The sequence below is a fragment of the Ahaetulla prasina genome, chromosome 2 (assembly GCF_028640845.1).
Source record: "Ahaetulla prasina isolate Xishuangbanna chromosome 2, ASM2864084v1, whole genome shotgun sequence".
Taxonomy (NCBI): Eukaryota; Metazoa; Chordata; class Lepidosauria; order Squamata; family Colubridae; genus Ahaetulla; species Ahaetulla prasina.
In genome coordinates, this window is record NC_080540.1 from 250,548,903 (window position 1) to 250,571,545 (window position 22,643).

Below are 22,643 nucleotides of genomic sequence, written 5' to 3' on the forward strand. Positions count from 1 at the left end.
CTTTCAGGGATTTTATTTTAAAAAAAAACAAGTCACAATTAGGAGCAAATCTTTTTCAGTAATGTGAAATAAAATATGGACTATGAAAAGGATGGATGCCTCCTAAAGCCAGTGGCATATCTAGCAAATTTGACACCCAGAGAGGACCATTTTTAAAATATCCACACCAGTTCAGTACTAAGAAACTGTTTTGCTATAATGGTTAAGGCAGAGGTCTTCAAACTTGGCAGCTTTAAGACTTGTGGACTTCAGCTCCCAGAATTCTCGAGCCAGCTATGAAGTCCACAAGTCTTAAAGCTGCCAAGTTTGAAGACTTTTGGGTTAAGGCCTCAGACTAGAAACAGGAAGTTCACAGTTCTTGTTCCACTGTAGTCACATAGCCAATTGGATGATCTTAGGTCAGTTGTTTTTCTTAGTTCTAGGAAGAACCATCTGGCAAGCTGCTTCTAAAAAATGCTGCCAAGCAAATTGCAGAGGATGGTTGCCAGGATTCAAAACTACCTTGAAGGCACAGGCACCAGCAATGTGACTCCCCACCATTGGCCCCTTTGAGTCTGCAGCTGATGCAGATATTACCACTACCACCACTTGATATACCACTGCCTGAAGCGCATCTAGGATTGCTTGAATGGAAATTAACTGCTTAGCAGGTCATTAACCCTATACTTTGACATCTCAAGTTTTCTTAATTGATTAAAAAAGTGTTGTATACTGTGCTAAAAAAAAACCTTTAAGAGCTTCTGTTTAAGGACCTTTTTATGTGACCATATGAAGACAAGCAATAGTTGCTACATTAGCTAGTAAGTATGTATACACTTGCTATCCATGGGAAAGTAATATACAGTAGACATCTCACCACACAGGGGTGATTTGAGCTTGCATGCAAATAGTTTGTCTCTATTGATGCCTTCCTCTGACTAGTTATTTTGGATAAGTAGTGGAATTATTTCAAAAGGATTTCTAGTAGCAACCTCTTCCAGAACCGAATGTGAACATATGTTAATCTGTATTCTGTTGCAGAAGATTTAACATGGTTTTCCATTAAAAATTAGGCCAACTTAAAATAGTTATATGAAATGGCAACTGAAAATGGAATTAGTAAAAATTATTACAAAACAGTATTATTCAAAACCAGACGCATTAAATTAAACTGCTTATAAGATGGTCTCAATAACTTGAACATGTAAAGATGTTGGTGGTTTGAAAGTTATCCTGAGTTCTTGCCATCTGTTGGACTTGGGCATCCTTCAGTAGAATGAATTTTTTTTAAAGAAACCTAAGGAATATCTTCAAACGTTAATAAACTAATCATGCATCAAGTATTTAATTAAGCTGAAAATGCAAAGATCATATTAACTGAAAAATCCGCATTGGACCATGTCTAAATTGTGTCTAGGCTAAATGTATGTTTATAGAATTGGAAAGGTCCTTTTAGGTCAAAACTCCAACAGCTGCTCAGAGGACATTCTTGACAGATGGCTGTCTAACCCTTGCTTTTATGGTTAATTTTTTTCATTACATTTGGAATCTGTCTTACTGTGATTTAGATTCCATGTCTTACACTCTAAAATGACAGAGAACAATTTTTGACCTTTTGTCTTACAGGAAAGGCAGCTTTGACCTAACTGATCATTTCCTAAACCTCCTTTTCCATAAAGAGGTCCACTATTGATCACTGGAGGGCCCTGTTCTTGCTCTTCTTTGCTATTACTGCTGTTTTTGTTGTCTTTCTGAATATAAGAAAGCTAATAGCTTTGGAGGAGCCTTCTACACATCGTCACTTCTATTCCTCTGAGCACTTCTGAGGCTTGGGTCAGTTCAGGATTATCAAAATTATCACCTGTAAAGATATCAAAGCGAAGGTTTTTAGACTGTTCAACATTCATCAGTACAAAAACACATTTTTGTGCACTTAAATTACACAAAAATGTCTCTATTCCAAAAATTATTCTTTTTTAAAAAGGAAAAAGGATAAAATGGAGCAAAAGTCCCTTTAATCTTTATGTAATAAACTTTAAAAAGTGAATCGCATTTTGATAACTATTAAGAATGAAAATTAATAACTGCTTCTGCTTTGGCAGTGGGGCCTAACAGTGACAAATAAGAATTAAAGGAATTTAATAAGCAACTTTGTATGCATTGCGTTTTTCTACCCAAAATAAACAGTATATTTTAATCTATTTATATAAAAGCAAAAACCATTCACACTGTAATCACAAAATCTCCAGAACCGTAAAGCCTACAAACTTGAAATTTACCACGTATGTTCTTCTTGGCTTCTAGGTGCTCACTAAGAAATTTTTTTTTGAAATGGCCATCAGAGCATTAGTATTTCCTATATTATTATTAACACACTCTGATGCTAAGGAGTTCTACTCCCCCTCCCCACCTCAAAAGAAATTTGTTCCAAATGCAAAACACAAGCAGAGGAGAGGAGTTTCACTTTCAGTTTTGTTTTCACAGCAGCAAGCAGCTTTACTAGTTGAATAGTTGAGCTAAGCCACACCCAGCCTCCTTCCTATCTCCTTGCTCACATAGCAAATACTGTTTGATTTTCCAAACACCCTTCAACTCTCTTACACACTGACAGGATGCTAGCCAGATGAATACCGATTGATGCTGCGGGCTGGGGCATTCTACTCCCCCTCTCTTCCAACTGCCAGTATCATTATATAAACACACTCTAATGCTGTGGAGTTACACATTCTACATTAAGTTTCAGGCTGTAAGTATCAATTTATCAAGCCCGAGTACATAGTTTCGTAGCGAAACACAGGCATCCAGCTAGTATTACATAGTTATAGCATGAAAAGTTACCTCCATTCCAGGTTTGCATGGCTACTTGTTAGGTGTCTACCCATCATCCTGTTATTTAAAGAGGTAGTTAATAGCCACATATCTTATTTCTCATCCTTTAATTGTCTGTTTCAGAAAAGTTTTTTCACTTTTTCTTTTTGTCAAAAATTGTACTAGATGCTGTGCCTGATGCTTTCAGCATTTCAGTTAATGCACAAGCCCTAAGAAAAGCCAAATGTGCTCCAGATTATTTGGATGTTTTGAGAATCTATTTTGTTTTCTGATAGCAAAAGGAGGTATTTTAAAATAGGGATTTGTAGCGTAATAAATATATACCCATTTACCCATTTATTGGACCAGTGACTCAGATGCTTTCCTTTACTGCACTGCTTCCATTGCAAGAAATTCAGTTTCTTCTTGCTGGAAAGGATTAATGTACCATATTTACATGAAAATGCAGGTTTTGTGCCTCCACATGTATTTGAATATTGTGTAGAACATAACTGCCTGTGCAGTTCGCAGGTATATTTTGCATAGAACGTAATGACAAACATACTGAGCCCTGATTACAATGTGTTAACTTAAGAATTTGAACATTACCTGCTAGACCAAGGAAGAAGTAATCTTAATACAGTAGGTTTTGTTCGTTTGCATTTGGTAACAAACCCTGAGGCTGCTTAACTGCTTACTGGGAGTTGCAGAATGGAAGGATCATCTATTGAGGATAAATATCATGTTAAATATTATTTTTTACCATGTGTACTTGCAGAAAGTTATGTACTAATTGTTAATTAGCACTCTACTCCAACTTGAGGGGAAGGCATAAAGGATCAGCCAGTTTCATGAACGAACATAATTTCCTTCTTAAAATAACAAATGACAAAAATGACAAAATGACAAAATCAGCAGCAATGTGCAGGAGCAGATGAATGATAATCAAGACTACATAATATGGAAAGAGTTTCTTGGACAAAATATATGAAAGTCATTGTTTCATCCTATACTAGGTCAGGAATGGGAATAGATACCAATAACTATTGATGTAAGTTGCAATTCAACAATATCAGAATAGTCGCTGATTCACCATCAAGACGTAAGGTGCTTTGTATAACACAATTTTTGTCCATAAAAGCGCCAATGTGGCTCAGTGGTTAGAGAGCTGTATTGCAGGTTACTTCTGCTGCCTGCTGGCTGTCTTTAATTTAGCAGTTCAAATCTCACCAGGCTCAAGGTTGACTCAGCCTTCCATCCTTCCGAGGTTCGTAAAATAAGGACCCAGATTGTTGGGGACAATATGCTAACTCTGTAAACCACTTAGAGAGGGCTGTAAACCTCTGTGAAGTGGTATAAAAGTCTAAGTGCTATTGGTATTGCTATAAAAGCTCTAGTTACATTTCACTGATTGTAGCTATTCCCATAATCTTGTATAAATTTTCCCTTCTCCGGTTTTTAATTGGACAGAGAAGCTGATGAGTTTTCATCTCTTCTGGAGAACCAAGCATCCACAAAGTTCCAGTTTTTCCTGTTCAATCCTTTGCTAATGTATACCAAATTGGTTTTGAACAAAGATAAACATCACTGTATTTTCTTGTTCATTGTTTTTGAAGGCAGTACATTCTTTCTCAGCTTTGGGATTTGCAACAGAACTCTAGCTGTATCTCAGGCACATTTACCCCCTACAGTCCTTTATACTAGGATGCTAGATAGGGTTGCAATCTGGCTTAAAGCAAGAGCACAGTTAATTCTGTAAGCATAAGGTTTGGAGAAACTCTAACTAGCTTAAAGAAATTCCAATAAACATGTCTTTCTCCAAGCTGGTAACACATACTAATAGTTCCCACATGACTTCCTCTAAAGTGGTAGTGAATCCTTGGAGCACTTATGTCATTAAGTATAAACTGCAAAGACCCTTGGATGGTTAGCTTTACTAAAGTATTGCGATCTGAACTCTCAAGAGCCAGGAAGCAATCTATTTATATTCTTTAGACTCTTCTTGCCAAAAAAATTGTCATAAGAAGGTTAGATCATTTTGGTATGAGGCAAGTGTTGAAGAGAATAGTACATGAAAGACAAGCAGAATTTGAATAATTAAATAATGTTTCCTATAATAGCTACATGAGAAGACTGATTGTTCTTCTTACCATCTTACCAAAATCACTTAATTTTCAGGTGTTCATTTTGTCTTTCTCTCTCTCATCTTTTGGTAATTTATCAGACCTCCCTGGTGCACACCATAATCATAACATGCATTTAATGCCCATGGCTGTGGCCACAGGTCAGAAAGAGGCAGCATTATTTACATTTTCTTCCCTGCACAAGTGTGGCATAATAATGTCTGCGGCACTGTTAACTGGAAGTGGGAAAAACAGAAGTGCTAGAATTGGTTTTATTTGTGTAAAAAAAATGAATTAGCAAGGTCAGGATGATAGAGAGCATCAACATAAAATGAAACAGCACAGATTTATATCTTCAGTTTAGCAGACTTTTTTTAGTACTTGGCAGTTCTTATATGGAAGCAACACTGGATCAAAGGAAGCTTTTTTTTTTTACTTATCTGGAAATCAGAATTCATATAGGTCCATAATTCTGGCTTTTCCTTTTTTTTGACAATTGACTGGCAAATTTGTCATAAGTCCTTATAGTGCTCCTCAGTTAGAAGGGAGTTAACACAATGCTGTGCTGAATCTTACAGGGTTTTTTTCTGGCATTCAATATATACAAAATTTCTAACTGAGGGTAAATAGAACATTTTTTTAGATATTGCCAGGGATAATCACTTATTAATTTGCCATTCTAATGCATGTTTTTGTTTTTAACTTACTGGTCTATTTTGCCAGAGCTTTACTACAATTAAAATCTGCAGAAGGAAGACATACTGTTTTCATCTGTAAAATAAAAACCAAACAAAAGAGTATTTTTCTATTAACTTTGAATCAAAGTTCTGCCAATGGAATCAAGAAAATAATAAGCATTAAACTTGTCATAAAAGTAAATGGCAGTTTTCCCAGAAGATTAAGCAATATAAAAATAAATACAGACACACCTTTCTCAGAGTGGCATCGTATAAAGAAAGCTGTTTTCAAAGGGGAGGAAATCCATAAAAAACTTTTGAAAAGCTGATTTTGTTAATAAACAAACTCTTTTCTCTATGTGGGGAAAATGTTGCTTATATTTTGGCTTGCTGAAAATTTTTTGAATCTGCTAACCAAATACATTTTTAAAAGCTAGTATCAATAGAAGATATTTCATTATATACATTGCACTATTTTAAAATAGCACATACTTCCTTACAGGTCATAGGCAGAGAGTTAATGTTATTTGAAAAAACAGTGAGTAACTGAAACTTTTTTATCAGTTTTTTATCAGTCTCATCCTCCTATTCTTTGCTCTGAATTCAGTCAATCCTACAAGTTTTTATTATACTGATGCTGTCTCCCAATTTATAAAATGATATTTTCCTTATATTTTACATTGTTTAAGAGCATGTAGAAGCATATCTATATTCTTTGACTTTAATTTGTCTCTAAGGAGAAAGTGGCAGCTAATTTTAGTTATTTATTAATTTATAAACGCTCAAAGAAAGAAAGAAAAAGGGAACACAAACAGCTTACATTAAAAGAAGTCTTACCTTCCCAGGATAAATTGTCAAACATAATTCAACTATTCATTTGACAAAATAAGAAATAAAACAAGAAAGATGTTGTGAGCTTTTATCCCTGTTTATATTATAAATCAAACAACACTTCTATTGAATTTGGAGAAACAACTTTTAAAAACAAAGCCACATTATTATTGCATACACTGTTGGGCACCTCAAGCTCACTGAATGCCACCCAAAAGACCTGAGAATAGATCTACAAGCATTTGAAGAAAAATAAACACCTATGAGACCTATATGATTTATTGGGACAGGGAGGTAGCAATAGCACTTCTCAACCTGTGGGTCGCGACCCCGTTGGGGGTTGAATGATGATTTGCCAGGGATCGCCTAAGACCATCGGAAATATGGGAAGTATAGTTGCGAGTCGAAGAATTGCGCTCCAATGGTTGACTCCACAAGCCAGCTGCAGACTCTTCAAATCGCTAGCCAAATTCGGCTTCAGGTGCGATGAATTAAAAAAGAGAGAAATCTTTGCTCTGATGTCTCCCTCTCAAGCCAGTTGCAATCACTTCCAATCGCTAGCCTAATCTGACTTCAGGCGCGATAAAGTTAATAGGGGAAGAGTCTCTACTTTAATGCCTCCATCCTCAAGGCAATCGCAAGCAGTTCAGATCGCTAGCCAATATGGCTTCAGGCACAATAAATTCAAAACGAAAATAATTTTACGGTTGGGCTCGCCACATCGTGGGGAATTGTATTAAAGGGGTTGCAGCACTATAAAGATTGAGACCCACTGACTTAAGAGTTATATACTGCTTCTCAGTGCTTTACAGCCCCCTCTAAGCTGGTTTACAGAGTCAGCATATTGCCCCCAACAATTTGGGTTCTAATTTTACTTCCAAGTTCTACATTTACCAGAATGTTTTACTATGTTTTTTGCTTGTGAAAAAAGAAAAGATGCCCTTCAACACACGTTATTTATAGTGTTATCTATCTTCTCTTTCTCCCATATAGTTTTCCAGTACTGATCAGTTTCTGCTGTTGGTGGCGATCTTGTTACTCTATTGTTGCCTTGCAATTGGGAGTACACTTTGTGAATGGTTCTTTGGAGAACAGGGCATGTATCTTCTTGGCCTCTGTTTCTATAGTGTGTCTCCTTAGCCTGGTAGCCAGGACTGTTAGCCTTTGTTTAGAAGTCTCTAGGGCTTCAGATGGAATCAGGCCCTTACTTTTTTTTTTTTCAGTAGCCAGCTCTTTTTCTTAATATCCACGCACCCTTCTGTGGTTCCACAACTAACTAACTTCTTTCCAAGTTGCCTTGATTTTATTTTCCAATCTCATTATCTGGGATGGGGGGGGGCAGGGAAAGGACTGGTATGTACTGCTGTTCTTTTTTATCATATAACCAAGCATCTCTAGGAATATAGCAGCTATAGCATATAAAAAATTGAATGGTTGTATTATGGGGGATTGTTGTGAAGTCTCTATTGGTTATCTTTTAGCATACTGTCTGATGGTACTTCTCCAAAGACTCTTGATAATTTGTTTCAAGGGTCGACTGCAATTTGATTATCCATGATCTTATTTAATTGCTTTCAATTTTAGCTGACATGCCCAGAATTCGATATTCTTCTCCCATCCAAATTCTAACCAGCCCTGAACTTGCTTAGCTTTTTAGACTTAAATAACATCACTTGCATCTGCCACCTGCTAAAGTCTTACTAAACTATAATATAAAATAATAGGTCAAAGAATGGAGTACCCAAAGTTAAAGAACATAATGCCCAGTCCAGGTATGTGTTCTCATATCAGGAGCCACAATTCTTAATAGGAATATCTATCCCAGATTTTTTTTTTAATAATTATAAGATTGTTGAAGGGTTATAGGAGTCAAATATTTTGCCAAATTATGCAAACTTTACAGATATCTTGCAATATATCCCAATCTTGCAATGTATCCTATTCTCAGAACAAGGTTGACTTGTTTTGTACTTGCAAATATACAGAAAACATAATCTGTACCATAATGATTTTAGGGAACCTCTGTCTTCTCAGTTAATTCCTTTTATACCTTTTGTTCATTCACAGCTCATAAAATGACAGTATTGTTAATGTTGAATTTGTATTGATTGTTTATCTTCTGTAACACAAAGAAAGCATAAGATACATTGCCTGGTGTTCTTTGATATTATCCTTAGTAAGGAACAATGACTAAGGGACAATGATTTAGAATAGAATAGAATAGAATAGAATAGAATTTTATTGGCCAAGTGTGATTGGACACACAAGGAATTTGTCTTGGTGCATATGCTCTCAGTGTACATAAAAGAAAAGATACGTTCATCAAGGTACAACATTTACAACACAATTGATGATAATATATCAATATAAATCATAAGGATTGCCAGCAACAAGTTATAGTCATACAGTCATAAGTGGAAAGAGATTGGTGATGGGAACTATGAAACGATTAATAGTAGTGCAGATTCAGTAAATAGTCTGACAGTGTTGAGGGAATTATTTGTTTAGCAGAGTGATGGCCTTCGGGAAAAAACTGTTCTTGTGTCTAGTTGTTCTGGTGTGCAGTGCTCTATAGCGTCGTTTGAGGGTAGGAGTTGAAACAGTTTATGTCCAGGATGCGAGGGATCTGCAAATATTTTCACGGCCCTCTTCTTGATTCGTGCAGTATACAGGTGCTCAATGGAAGGCAAGTTGGTAGCAATTATTTTTACTGCAGTTCTAATTATCCTCTGAAGTCTGTGTTTTTCTTGTTGGGTTGCAGAACCGAACCAGACAGTTATAGAGGTGCAAATGACAGACTCAATAATTCCTCTGTAGAATTGGATCAGCAGCTCCTTGGGCAGTTTGAGCTTACTGAGTTGGCGCAGAAAGAACATTCTTTGTTGTCCTTTTTAATGATGTTTTGATGTTAGCTGTCCATTTGAGATCTTGCGATATGATAGAACCCAGAAATTTGAAGGTTTCTACTGTTGATACTGTGTTGTCAAGTATTGTGAGAGGTGGAAGTATGGAAGGGTTTTCCTAAAGTCTACCACCATTTCTACGGTTTTGAGTGTGTTCAGTTCCAGATTGTTTTGGTTGCACCACAAGGCTAGTCGTTCGACCTCTCGTCTATATCGGATTCGTCATTGTCTCGAATGAGACCAATCACTGTTGTGTCATCTGCGAACTTCAGTAGCTTAACAAATGGATCATTGGAGATGCAGTCATTGGTATACAGAGAGAAGAGAAGTGGGGAGAGCACACAGCCTTGGGGGGCCCCTGTGCTAATTGTACAGGTATTTGATGTGATCTTGCTTAGCTTCACCTGCTGCTTCCTGTTTGTTAGGAAGCTTGTGATCCACTTACAAGTCTGTTCCGGTACCTGTAGCTGGTTTAGCTTAGTTAGAAGAATGTCTGGAATGATGGTATTGAATGCTGAACTAAAGTCTACAAAAAGGACCCTTGCATAGGTCTTTGGAGACTCAAGATGTTGTAGGATGTAGTGCAGAGCCATATTAACAGCATCATCTGTTGATCTATTTGCTCGGTATGCAAATTGCAAGGGGTCTAAAAGCGGATTCGTGATGGTTTTCAGGTAGGAAAGCACTAGCCTTTCAAAGGTTTTCATGACTACAGATGTTAGAGCAACTGGTCTGTAGTCATTCAGTTCCTTGATGGTGGGCTTCTTTGGCACTGGGATGATGGTAGAGCGTTTGAAGCAAGAAGGAACATAGCACATCTCTAGTGATTTATTGAAAATATGGGTGAAGATGGGGGCCAATTGGTCAGCACAGACTTTTAAGCAAGAAGGAGTTATCTTGTCTGGGCCTGGCGCTTTTCCTGGCTTTTGTCTGTGAAATAGGTCCTGCACTTCCTTTTCTGTGATCACTAGGGATTGTGAACCCAATGAAATGGGGTCAGTTGTAGGAGGCTTGGCTGTTGTTGGTGTGTCTGAGATGGGGGTTGTGGAGATAGGTGGCTGTAGTTTCCTTTCAAACCTGCAGTAAAACTCATTCAGGTCATCTGCCAGTTGTTGATTACCTTCAGCCTGGGAAGGAGGTTTGCCATAGCCGGTGATATTTTTAAGAGTTTTCCACATGTTTGCTGGTTCATTTGCTGAAAATTGATTCTTTAGCTTTTCAGAGTAGCTTCTTTTTGCTGCTCTTATCTAATATAAACATAATAAATATATAAACATAAAGCACTCTTCCTGTAAAATATGAACCATCTGAGTTTATCTTGGCATTCTTTTTCCCTTTTGTTTACAGGGACCATATTTATACTGTTGATATGGATTCATCACACACAGAAGAAATTTATTTTAGCAAAGTAAGTAGTTTCTGCTATTCACAAATCAAGGACAGTGAAAACAAAAAAGTAGAAAATAAGTAAGGAAAAATATCCTGTTCCTCAGGTTTTCCAAACCTGCTTTATATATATTATATTATATTAACATTGCAGTGATTATATAAGCAAATGTATGCACTATTTGCCATTTTCATTATGTACTTTGGATAAATAATTTAACTGAGATTGTAAGTAAGAATTTTACATTACAGTAGAGGCACATGGTCATTCCAACATTTTTACTAGTCATGCAGTTTTGATTGACTTCTGAGATATTATAATAAATATAAGTTACTCAACAAACTCTACTTAATAGAATAGAATAGAATAGAATTTTATTGGCCAAGTGTGATTGGACACACAAGGAATTTGTCTTGGTGCATATGCTCTCAGTGTACATAAAAGAAAAGATACGTTCATCAAGGTACAACATTTACAACACAATTGATGATCAATATATCAATATAAATCATAAGGATTGCCAGCAACAAGTTATAGTCATACAGTCATAAGTGGAAAGAGATTGGTGATGGGAACTATGAAACGATTAATAGTAGTGCAGATTCAGTAAATAGTCTGACAGTGTTGAGGGAATTATTTGTTTAGCAGAGTGATGGCCTTCGGGAAAAAACTGTTCTTGTGTCTAGTTGTTCTGGTGTGCAGTGCTCTATAGCGTCGTTTTGAGGGTAGGAGTTGAAACAGTTTATGTCCAGGATGCGAGGGATCTGCAAATATTTTCACGGCCCTCTTCTTGATTAAATAGTTTAATGATCACACTTTTATAAGGGGTTAAATAAATACACTATATTTTCAATGCAATATATAAATAATCAGAGCAGTATATGAAATGTTCAGACATATATATACTAAACACAATAATCTTATTATTTTTATAATTCTTCATCAAGACTACAAATACTCAATACTAAAGATAAAACTTAGAAGGCAGCCACAATATTTTGTTCTGTTAGTACTAGATTAAATATCCCAAAATTAATAGGATATATGTATGTGCCATAGTTAAGGAAGGGTTAAAAAAAAAACCCTCACTCGTTTCAGCACTTGAGCATTTTAGTATCCTAGATGTCATCTATTACATCATATTCAAGACAGATGATACAGCTAACGGGTAAGATGACACAGCTGATGGGAAAGAAGGATAACGTAATTTCACCAAAAATATTAAATTGCAAGAATGCTTAACTACTGAATTATAGATAAAGGTGGAAATACTGTCCAGAATCTTAATATAACTGTTAGCTTTAATGGCATTTTAGATATCATTTGTTTATAGCATTACATCAAGCTACTCAGATTGTATATTCATAAATAGTGCAAATATTTATTTTCAATATTTCTCATTTAAGAGCAAGTATCTTAAAACTGTTGTGCTCATGAAGTAAAATTAAGCAGTACAATAAATATGTTGAGCTGAAATTTATTTTCAGATGGAATAGTATACAAAGTGATTTTGTAAGCAAAATGAAAAAAAGTTTTTGTTAGCAAAATGAAAAAAAAAGTTTTCCAATGGATTCTGAATGAAAAATGCATGAGTAAAACAGTGAAAAAAAATCTTCTAATGTTGCTCTGCTTGCTTGACTTGGAATGCATATCTTTGTGACAACCTAAACCTGCATAAAATAGTGTCGCTTCTATTTCTTTTCCCCATTTTTGTGAGAACTGGGGCCAAGAACCATGTAAAATAAATATTCAGTTTTATTTTTTATTTTTTTTATTCAAAAAGTTTTTATTGGTCAAAAAAGGTTTATACAAATACATATCAGGTATGGTAAATTTTCATTTTTCTTATGCAAGATAAGAATTTTACTCAAATTTTTTAACACATACAACAGCCATATGGCAAACAGGTGACACGAAGTAGCTAAGTTTACAAATCTTAGATACGCAATAAAGAAGGGTCAAAAATAAACAGAATATCGTACAAAAGAGAATAAGGAAAACCAACACAATACCAAATATCTTTATCACTTCCTAGTTTTGGATCTCAGAACTCTGGGTTCAGCCTGGCCCAACTCCAGGGCCGCAACAGCGGCAGCCGCCTCCGCCCCATGGTCTATAACCTCCCCTTCTTCAATTCCTGGGTCATCTGATTCCAGGAGGGCTTTGTGTTCCTCCACGTAGGCCGTAGCCTCCGCAATTGTACTAATTTTTTTCGTAATGCCCTCCCGGAAAATCATCAATCCCTCTGGCATCAGCCATCTGAAGCCCACTCCCTTCTGGTACAATTTACTTGACAAAAAGTAATATTTCTTTCTCATTTCACGTACCTGTCTGGGAATCTGCCTCAGAATGGCTATCTCCCTGCCCCTGTAAATCAGTGCCCCACTCCTATGTTTTCTAAGAATTTCATCTCTCGTCTCTCTTCTCACAAATTTGACATGAACCTCTCTGGGAACTGCATGCGTGCGTGCATATTGTGAATTAACTCTATAAACTCGATCCACATCCCAATTCATGAAATCAACACCTCTCCCAAGAAATTCTCCCAACAATTTAGTCACAACATCTCTCAAATCTTCTTGGTCCACTTCTTCCAAATTTTGAAACCTAAGGAAATAAGACATTTTATCCATCTGTAGTCCAAGCACAGCATTGCCTGTCGTCTCCTCTCTTTTCTGCACTGCCGCATCTCACCCTCAGACCTTCCACTTTCTGCTTGTTTTCTGCTGAGACTTGTTGAGTATCCTTTAAATCCTTTTGGATAGTCACAATTTCTACTCTTATTTCCGTTTGGCCTCTTTGCAAATCATCCAATTTCTTGTCCATATTAGATAACTTTTCCAGAATTCTCTCCATCTCTCCAGCAGTTGGTCTCTGACCTTTTGCCATTTGAAAAAAAAAATACAAAATCCTCAGGCAAGCACAGTATCCTTGTAATTTCCTCCGGATCCACCAGGGGGCACTCACAGGAGCAACGAGTCCAGAGTACAGTTAGTCAACCAGGAAGCCGAAGGGAAGTGATGTCATCAAGATTCTCATAGTGAAGGCGGAAGCTGGACTCCACCACTGTTCCCCAGAGGGAGGGGGGGCCTCAAACCCTCCCTCCTAAATTTCTCCATCACCTCTTCTCTCCAGAGCTCCACAAAACCGGTAATCTTCTTATTTTAAGTTCTCCTCTCTCCAGAATGACTCGTGCTCCTTCCAACCGCAGGGGAGAAAAACCCCCCCGCACTCCGGAGCACTCCACTCGCGTTTACCGATATCCCCTTCCCTTCTCCATTCCTCAATTCTTCTCCGTTCCCTGTTCACCACCAGGCTGCTGCAGTTATAAATCCAAAGCCCCGGTGTCACCGGGCACAGCGGCCCAGGCGACGACCAAAGTAATGGCCGTGGCCCGTGGCCTCCAAACCCCGCCGAGCCTAGGACGCGCCAGCATCGGTCCCCACAGTCCTGTATGTCGGCTGGGAGACCCCTGGCGAGCCGTCCGTGCGGCAGGTGTCCTTTTCGGAACACCTGGCCCCTGAGGGCCTCGGCGGCGGCCGGATTCGGGCACTGGAGGCAGGAGAAGCCTCCAGATGACCGTTGCCGCTGGACACCGGAAGTCGTCTCATCATAAATATTCAGTTTTATTGTAAATGTTTGATGACCCTTTGCCTTGAAATGTACCAATTCTGAAAAGCAGAGCAGTATATGAAATGTTCAGTTTAACTGAGATTCAGATACTTCTTTGTTGTTTTTTTCAGTGACAATTGGCAAGGTTATATTTGTCTTGACTAAGATGGCAAAGCACCATCGCTAGATACGTTTAAATACAATTCTTCATATATATATTTTTCTCATTCAGGATCCATTGACAAACAGTCCATTGCAATTTTGCCTAGGTACATCAATTTTTGACTCATTGTAAGAGTTTCATGAAAGTCTTTTTATAGGTTAATTCTACTGAAAGTGCCTTTGACAGGTAAGATCATTGGCCTTCTAGCTGGGATCATTTATAATGATTAGCAATGGCTCTATGGTCTTTCCAACACTATCTGCGAGTGTAGATTTTTTTTTTACATGCAAACTTCTTTTCTGGCGCTCATATCAGAAGCTGTCAGACTGTGTTCCAGCTTTGAATTAAGAGATAACTCTGGTCATATTTCTTTGTTCCTCCAGAATGAGCTCAAATATCAAGCTCTGCACAACTTTGAATCAGTGGAGAGCATTTCTAACTCAGTTTATTTCCCTAAACATTTTATTTAACTAAATGCTACTTCCAAACAACAATAGGGAATATTTGATCTACTGTATATGAATGTGTTTTAATTTTTAATGTTTTAACCAATTTCGTTGTATACATGATGTACAACGACAATAAAGGCTATACTACTAATTTTTGTTAAAACAGAACAACATTAAATGTGGGGTCGTTGGTGCTTTCTGAGCTTGGTCTTACTCTTATAGTTATTCCACTACCAAACCAGGCAACATCAGTGCTAGAAATACTAAATGACCTCCACAGACCTTTTAATACTGTTTATGTTACCCAGTTTAGTAAAGAAATGTCTGCAAGAAAACAACAAAACTCTGAGAGCACCATAGAGTCCATAGATCAATTTGAGCTGGTGAGCTGCTCAATCCCCCTGCAACTCAGACTAATCTGAGTACAACCAAGCCCCCACCCAAACAGGACACACACCCAGCCAATCAGAGCTCAAAAAAATCCCATCCAATTAGAGCACAGCCAAGCTCCCATCCAATCAGTTCAAACCCCCACTAGCAGTTAAAAAGGAAGAAACAGCTGCAATCACACATTGCTCCCAGAAGCACAAAGCTGAAGCCTGTAGATGACGAATGAGACTTCGTCAAAACGTTGCCAAGACACTTCCAATTTTACACGGGAAAAAACCCGAATAACCAAAGACCTACATACAAACACCCGCGAAAACCTCAGAAAGCACATATGTATATACATACATACATATGTAGGTCTTTGGTTGCTCGGGTTTTCTCCTGTGTAAAATTGGAAATGTCTTGGCAACGTTTCGACGATGTCTCATTCGTCATCTTCAGGCTTCAGCTTCGTGGGAGCAATGTGATCGCAGTTGTTCTTTCAGCAGTTTGAACAAACAGGCTGTGTTCTGAACACACCTCCACCCAATCAGAACACAGCCAAGCTCCTAACCAATCAGTTCAAACCCCCACTAGCAGTTAAAAGGAAGAAACAGCTGTGATCACACATTGCTCCTAGAAGCACGACGCTGTAAACACCAGCCTGAAGATAATGAATGAGACTTCGTTGAAACGTCGCCAAGACACTTCCAATTTTATGCGGGAGAAAACCCGAATAACCAAAGACCGACCTACATACATACATACATACATACATTCTATTCCAAGAGATAAAAACAAAGAATATGTGTTGTAATAGTTGTTTGTTAACAAGCACCCTCGGATGTATTCTAGAATTCATTCAATTCTAACTAAATGTTCTACATCCATACGGCTTCTGTGCTAGAGTAAGTCAAGCATAGAATAAGTATGTAATGTTTTCGATAATTTTATATTCAGTACCTAGTTTTCTTTTTGAAATTAAATACAAACACCCCAGGCTCTAATTGATTTTTTTCTTGATCCCTGAAGAAATTGACATGGAAATCCAGACAGCTTGATGTAGACACATGCAGAATGAAGGGAAAACATAAGGTAGGCAAATTTCATTTGTCTGGCAGATGTCACATTGCTCAGTTCCTTGACTGTTATCATATACTGCTCTCTGTGTTGCAGATTGGATCATGCCATTTATTTCCTAGCTAGTCATTATTTTTTTCCAGTTTATTGAAGTTTTTAATTTAAAAAAATGTTTACTTGTAATGTAATGAAACATTATAACCAAAAATGTCAAATATTGTGAAATGAAGAGGCATTAAGACAGTGGTGAAATCCAAATTTTTTTACTACCAGTTCTGTGGGCGTGGCTTGGTAGGCATGGCAGGGGAAGGATACTTTAAAATCTCCATTCCCACCCCAGGTCCAGGGAAAGGATACTGCAAAATCCCCATTCCTCCCCATTCCTGGTGGAAGGATATTGCAAAATCTCTATTCCCACCCAACTCTGGGGCCAGCCAGAGGTGGCATTTGCCAGTTTCCTAAATTCAAAATTTCCGCTACTGGTTCTCTGAACTACTCAAAATTTCCGCCATCAGTTCTCCAGAACCTACTGGATTTCACCCCTGCATTAAGAAGCTTACCACCACTGCTAACTTTCTACTAGGAGCTGATATAATTCAGAGTCTTTATATGTGATAAAACAAATCATCTTAGGAAAATGTTTTAGCAATTTAAAGTTTGATTCACTATGAATGACTTTAGATCATATGTATTTTGTGGGTTTTATTTTTTTCCTACTCTACCCAGACATTATTCAGTAAGACATGAGGCAGGATGTACAAGAATCATCATCCTACTGTATTTATTTATTTATTTTTATTTATTAATTAGATTTTTATACCGCCCTTCTGCCGAAGGACTTTAAGCCTACATGGTCTGTCCACCAAACTTCACATGGTGCAAAATGCAGCCACCTGTGTATTTATAGTCTAATTCCAGTACAGGTAGTCCTTGATTAATGACCCTAACTGAATCTGAAATTATTGTCATTAAGTAATTGCTGTCATTAAGCAGGTCATCATATGACCACATGCCTTTTTTGTGACCAAGTGACCACTGACTTTACTGGTTTTTTACAACAGTCATTAATCAAAAGCTGCTCTAATTCAGTAAATCCATTTTATCCAATGGATATTTTTTGCCAAAAACTGGAATATCAGAAATCAGCAAAAAAAAAAATATGTCAAAAATTGTGTTTATGTGATCACGGGATGCTGCAAATGGCCGTAAATATGAGCCAGTTGCTAGGTGCTCAAAATGTGATCACATAACCTCAGGTCTGTGTGTGTCCATTAAAAATTCTACATTAGGTCATAAGTACTTTTTAGGGGGTCCTTTGTAACTTTGAATGATTGCTAAGCAACAGGTCATTAAACAAGGATTACCTGTATTGCAGTGTCTTACACCTACTGCAATAGTTGCATTTTCTGTGGTATTTTCCCTCTTCTGGATCAGCCTCTCCTCTTATTTTTAATGACTGAATGTAATATGTTATTTATTATTATTGTTTTTATACCTATAAGCTGCCCAGGACGCACCAGTGTATAAATTGCATAATTATATAGAGCCATACTGTGGTCCTATTCTTGATTCATGATTGTCATTAAAGTACATTTTCTCCAATAAACAGCAGCAGAAAAAGACAAGCCATGTTAAATCCCTGACAGCCATGTTGTTCTAATGCCACTCTGAGGAAATCCATTGTTGCCTTGTTTTCCAAAAGGCAGGAAAATTTGCTGAAACAAACAAATTTGTATATTTTATTTAATGGTATCAAACATTTATGATGTTAATTGCTGGAACTGTAGTTCTGTTCTTTTCCTTTTTTTAATCCTTTTGGCAGGATGAATGTCATAACTTTATTAAGGTTCTTCTAAAACGAGATGATGATACATTATTTATTTGTGGGACAAATGCCTTCAGTCCTTCCTGCAGGAATTATAAGGTAAGCATCACATTTGTAAGACACCATAAATAATTTGAGAGGTTTTGCCATTAGTTTTTATCATGGTACGAGAGCCAGAAAGTATAAAACCGTCTTCAGTGAAATTCCTTCTTCCTCATAAAGTTGGTTCTTCAACTAGAGAAAGTAACACAAGACCTCTTGTAAAGTTGCTGTAGCGTAACCAACCCCATTCTGAGGCAGAGCTTTGAGCTAGGGCAGGGTTCATAATGTCTCGTTTCAGAGAAAGGACCTTCCAATATAGAAATGAAGCGGAAATAGTATATTTGCATGGAACTTAATATTAAAAAATACTTGATTCTGAACCAAAAAGAAAGTTGCTGCTGAAGGAATTGATTTTTTTTTTCACAATTCATTTGGGACTTGTATTTAATGCAGAATAATCCAGATCATATTTGGTTGTTTCATAAAACATGATACTGCAATTTGGTACATTCCCAGTAGCTCTTTGGTTGCTGCTAATTAAAATGCAGAGACTTGAAAGTAGATGCCTGGAGCGAAGAATCGGCAGTTAACCCAAACATATGGAAGTAGGAGGCTAATTGTGGCTTTATGCCCATCCCAGCAGCCTTGCATACAGCCAACAGAGAGGACAGTGCAACAGGAAATTGGCTCGTCCAAAAGTGTAGAAGTCAGTACTCATCAGCCTTACTGGTCAGTTACCCAAATTTGTTCGTAATAATAAAGCCAGCCCCTTTCCTCTTCAGAGAATGGTACTTTCTCAGAATACAAATAAAATTCACTTCTTTTGCTGCCATTTATTATTTAATGTCGGCTTTTCAAATTTTGAATTAATTCTTCTTTCACTTATGACAAGTGATTCATCGAGACGGTTTCCAGGATCAGCTTCTCAGAGATCAGCCAGTTCAGCATTTGAGAAATAAGAAACAAACAAACCAACCACTGTTTAAAACATTTCAGATTTCTAAAGAAGAGGCTACAGCCTTTCTCCAGTTTGAATATCATAATAGTGAACTCAGATGGTGAATATGAAAAGAATTATAATCAGAATGGGGTAATAATAGGACCCATGGCTTGCAAAAAAAAAAGGTTCTAAAAGAATCTTAGGGGGTAACCCTCCCAACCGTTCATCTACTAAGGAATGCACAAACTGAGCACTCAGTGGCTGCATAATGCTGATTGTCAGGGAGGGAGGAGTTAAGCACCATGATAAAAAACAGAATAGTTTGTTCATATGGCATAACATATTTCTTGATTCTTGTTTACTATTTCCCTTAATCATTGGTTCTGCCTTTTCTAAAATCACATAAATGCTTATACAATTAATGTTAGCCTCAAATTCTTAAAAGTATGAGCTAAAATCCTGAGGGATGGAGGGAGTGCAGGGTATTCCTAGAAGTGATCCAACATTTTCCCCTGTGTCCTCTAAAAAATATATCTTGGGTAAACTTGGAATTAAAATCTAAGCTGATTGTCAAAGCAACTGAATACTCTAATAATCAGGCACTACACATTCACCTCAAAGGGAAAAAAGCAGGCTCCATCTAGTTTATTGTGGAGCCATAAAAATTATTCTTTCTGTTTTCTTTCAGCAAATGGTTGCTCTTAAGGGTATATATTGAAGTCTCTTTCTTCTATGTGAGAGTGTGTGGGTGCTTAGGGTGTTCTATTTTTTTTTTACTTTGAGTAACTTAAAGAGAATGGATAGGGAAGTACTTGGATCCTAATTCAAAACATGATGTCTGAACGTATTGAATTGGCTGTATTCCAATAATACAAAGTTTGAAGTATTTTTACTATTCGCCCATAGGAAACAGTGGAAATGTATTTTTTGTCCTAAGGATAGAAATGTAGGTGGGTTATAGTCTATTCTGAATGCTATTTACATTCTCTAGAAAAATGGATGAAAAGATTAGTTTTTTAAAAATGATGAAATCAAGTTGGAAGAAACCTGGCCAATTTTATTTTTATTTCCATTTTTTGCTATGTCAAAATACAGATACAAATACACATATAGATACATCTTCCTACCATTCCTCCTTTGGTCATTTTTTTTTTTGAAGTTAGGAAAACAATAGTATTCAATATGTAATACTATTCTTTCTTTTTTCAAGTTCTGAATAGTCAACCACTGAATGTTTCAAGTTCAGAATATTTTGCATATACAGTTCAGGAAACCATTTTAGTACTTTCTGAAATAATATTGCCAGACAAATTTCTGGCAGCTCCCACTGGAAAAACTGTTATTTTCTACCTATGTCTTTTAAGATGGAGATGAAAAGATAATGTGGGGGATATTAACAGACTTTTCATTATTTTTGCAAATATTTCTTCTTATAAATAGAACCATGCTAAATTTTTTACCGACTGCTGTGCTGTCAGAGTTTTTGCCCAGTAATACATTGAGGTTTTAGAAGGCCAATGAAATACCTAAGCTAATATATTAGAACATTTGATCTTCAAGCCTTAGCGCTACCGTCATGTCTAAAAAGCCTATGTAAATACACAGATGGGCCTGGAATGGCTTGTGCTATACAAAGCTCCTTCCCTTCTACCTTTCCTTTAAATATGTTTCCATTCTAAGCAAGACACAAATGATTCCGTTTAGAAAGTCTAGAGAGAGAAGATGCATGACAGGAAACAAACAATGACAAATCATCCAATGCTTGAAAGAGGTCTCTCAACCCATGGGATTGACAATTGATTGGATGAGACTAATGATGCTTAGATGCCTTATTATCCAGACTAGTTTTTCAAATTCCTTATCTTACTTTATTCTGTTGAAGCAAATTGAATATGCTAGGTAGATCTGAACTGATATAAAGCAAAAGTCACTACTGAGTAATCATAACACACTTGAATCTTAAAGCCCGTAGGCTTTGCACTTTTCCCTGTGGTTTACACTGTAAACCTGCTTTGCGTTGAGCTGCTTATTTGTATAATTATTCCTGCTCAGTAGAATATTATTTTCCCAGGGGTTGCACTTAAAGCTGAGATTTTAAGTACTTCACAGATTAATTATTGACAGAAGAAGAAGGATTTACACATGATACTAGTTCAAACCAATTCTGTAGAAGTTTTTCTGAGGGAGAATAAAAAAAAACCCTTATAAATTATATGGGGGGGATAAAAAGAAAGTTGGATCTTCCGTGATTGAGAACCATAAAAAAATAGGGCTGTTGTTTTTGGTCATAAATTCTGCATGTTAATATAGGGATGAACAGGTCTCCTCTACCATCCTATGAGAACTTGATCATTTGCCATAATCATATTTGCTCAGCCTTACTTATAATTCAGTAGCAAGATTAATTTGAAAAATGTTCATAGGAGAATGTTCACCCAGCCTCTTTACTCCTTGTAGCTTTATGCCTACAAGCTAGCTCAAGGAAGATGCTAAAGCGATGCTGATCAGTCTTCCTAAATTCAGGACACCACAGAGTATTTCCAGACATGTATGAGATTGGGATGAAAAGTAAATAGAAATGGAGGCAGCATGATTCCTGAGTTTTTCTCTCCTTGATTAATTTCAGTGTATCTGATGGGATAGATTATCTGAGCCTTGTTAGTTTGTTCTGTTTCACATCTGTGAGCCTTGCATAGTTTTTAATCACTCTTAGATTTGGGGAACCACCTTCCACAAACACATTTCTGACAGAAACCTGATTCTGAAAGTTAGAGGGATGCTATACAGCACTATTTTTTAATCAGGCATTTATAGTACTACTGGTAGTCCAAAGTAGCAATTCAGATGGGACACATCTACCCTTTCAAAATTAGAAAAGTTCATATGAGAGAAAGAAGAGTAGAGGATGACAAAACAGCCAATGTCCACCTGACTAGACTGAGATAAAACAAACTGTTCTTCTCAGTATTATGTTTACTGAAATCCAAACAGCCTTTGAAATGATCGAGCCTCCGTGAAAAAATAAACCCCATAGCCTAGCAAAAGATACAAGTAGGTACCTCTAATTATTTGGATATATTTTTGGTCTTGGGCTTAGGGGAAGATTGCACTCATAGTGGCAAATGCTGCTTTAGCACCAATTATCTTGGTAGGACTTAGGGTATTTGACCAAGAAATTGAGGCTATAACTTCTAATCTATGAACATTTTCTCAATGTTTGTACAGTTTATTGCTGTAGCTTTAAAATGGTCTTACACAGCATAGGTAAAGAGAAAGCCTTCTTCATGCTGATTTAATTGTTTATAACTTCATGGATACATCCATGTAATTTTTTTGGCCACCTTTTTTTCAACTTCCCAATCTAGCCGACAGGCTTGAAATTGCTCCCTGATCTCACATCCAAGTAATAACTAACTGTAACCCTGCTTAGCTTCTTGAAATAGCCAAGGTCAGTT

The 22,643-nt window shown here is 37.0% G+C and overlaps 1 protein-coding gene across 12 annotated transcripts in view; it reads left to right on the forward strand.

The window, feature by feature from the left end:
* SEMA6A (semaphorin 6A) overlaps positions 1–22,643 on the forward strand; it is a 217,524-nt gene that overhangs the window by 100,197 nt on the left and 94,684 nt on the right. For all 12 annotated transcript variants that reach the window (XM_058165908.1, XM_058165916.1, XM_058165917.1 and 9 more), the window contains 3 exons: positions 10,669–10,729; positions 16,334–16,396; positions 18,204–18,305. In XM_058165908.1, the coding sequence (XP_058021891.1) occupies positions 10,669–10,729; positions 16,334–16,396; positions 18,204–18,305 (226 nt within the window). The remainder of the gene's footprint in view (positions 1–10,668; positions 10,730–16,333; positions 16,397–18,203; positions 18,306–22,643) is intronic.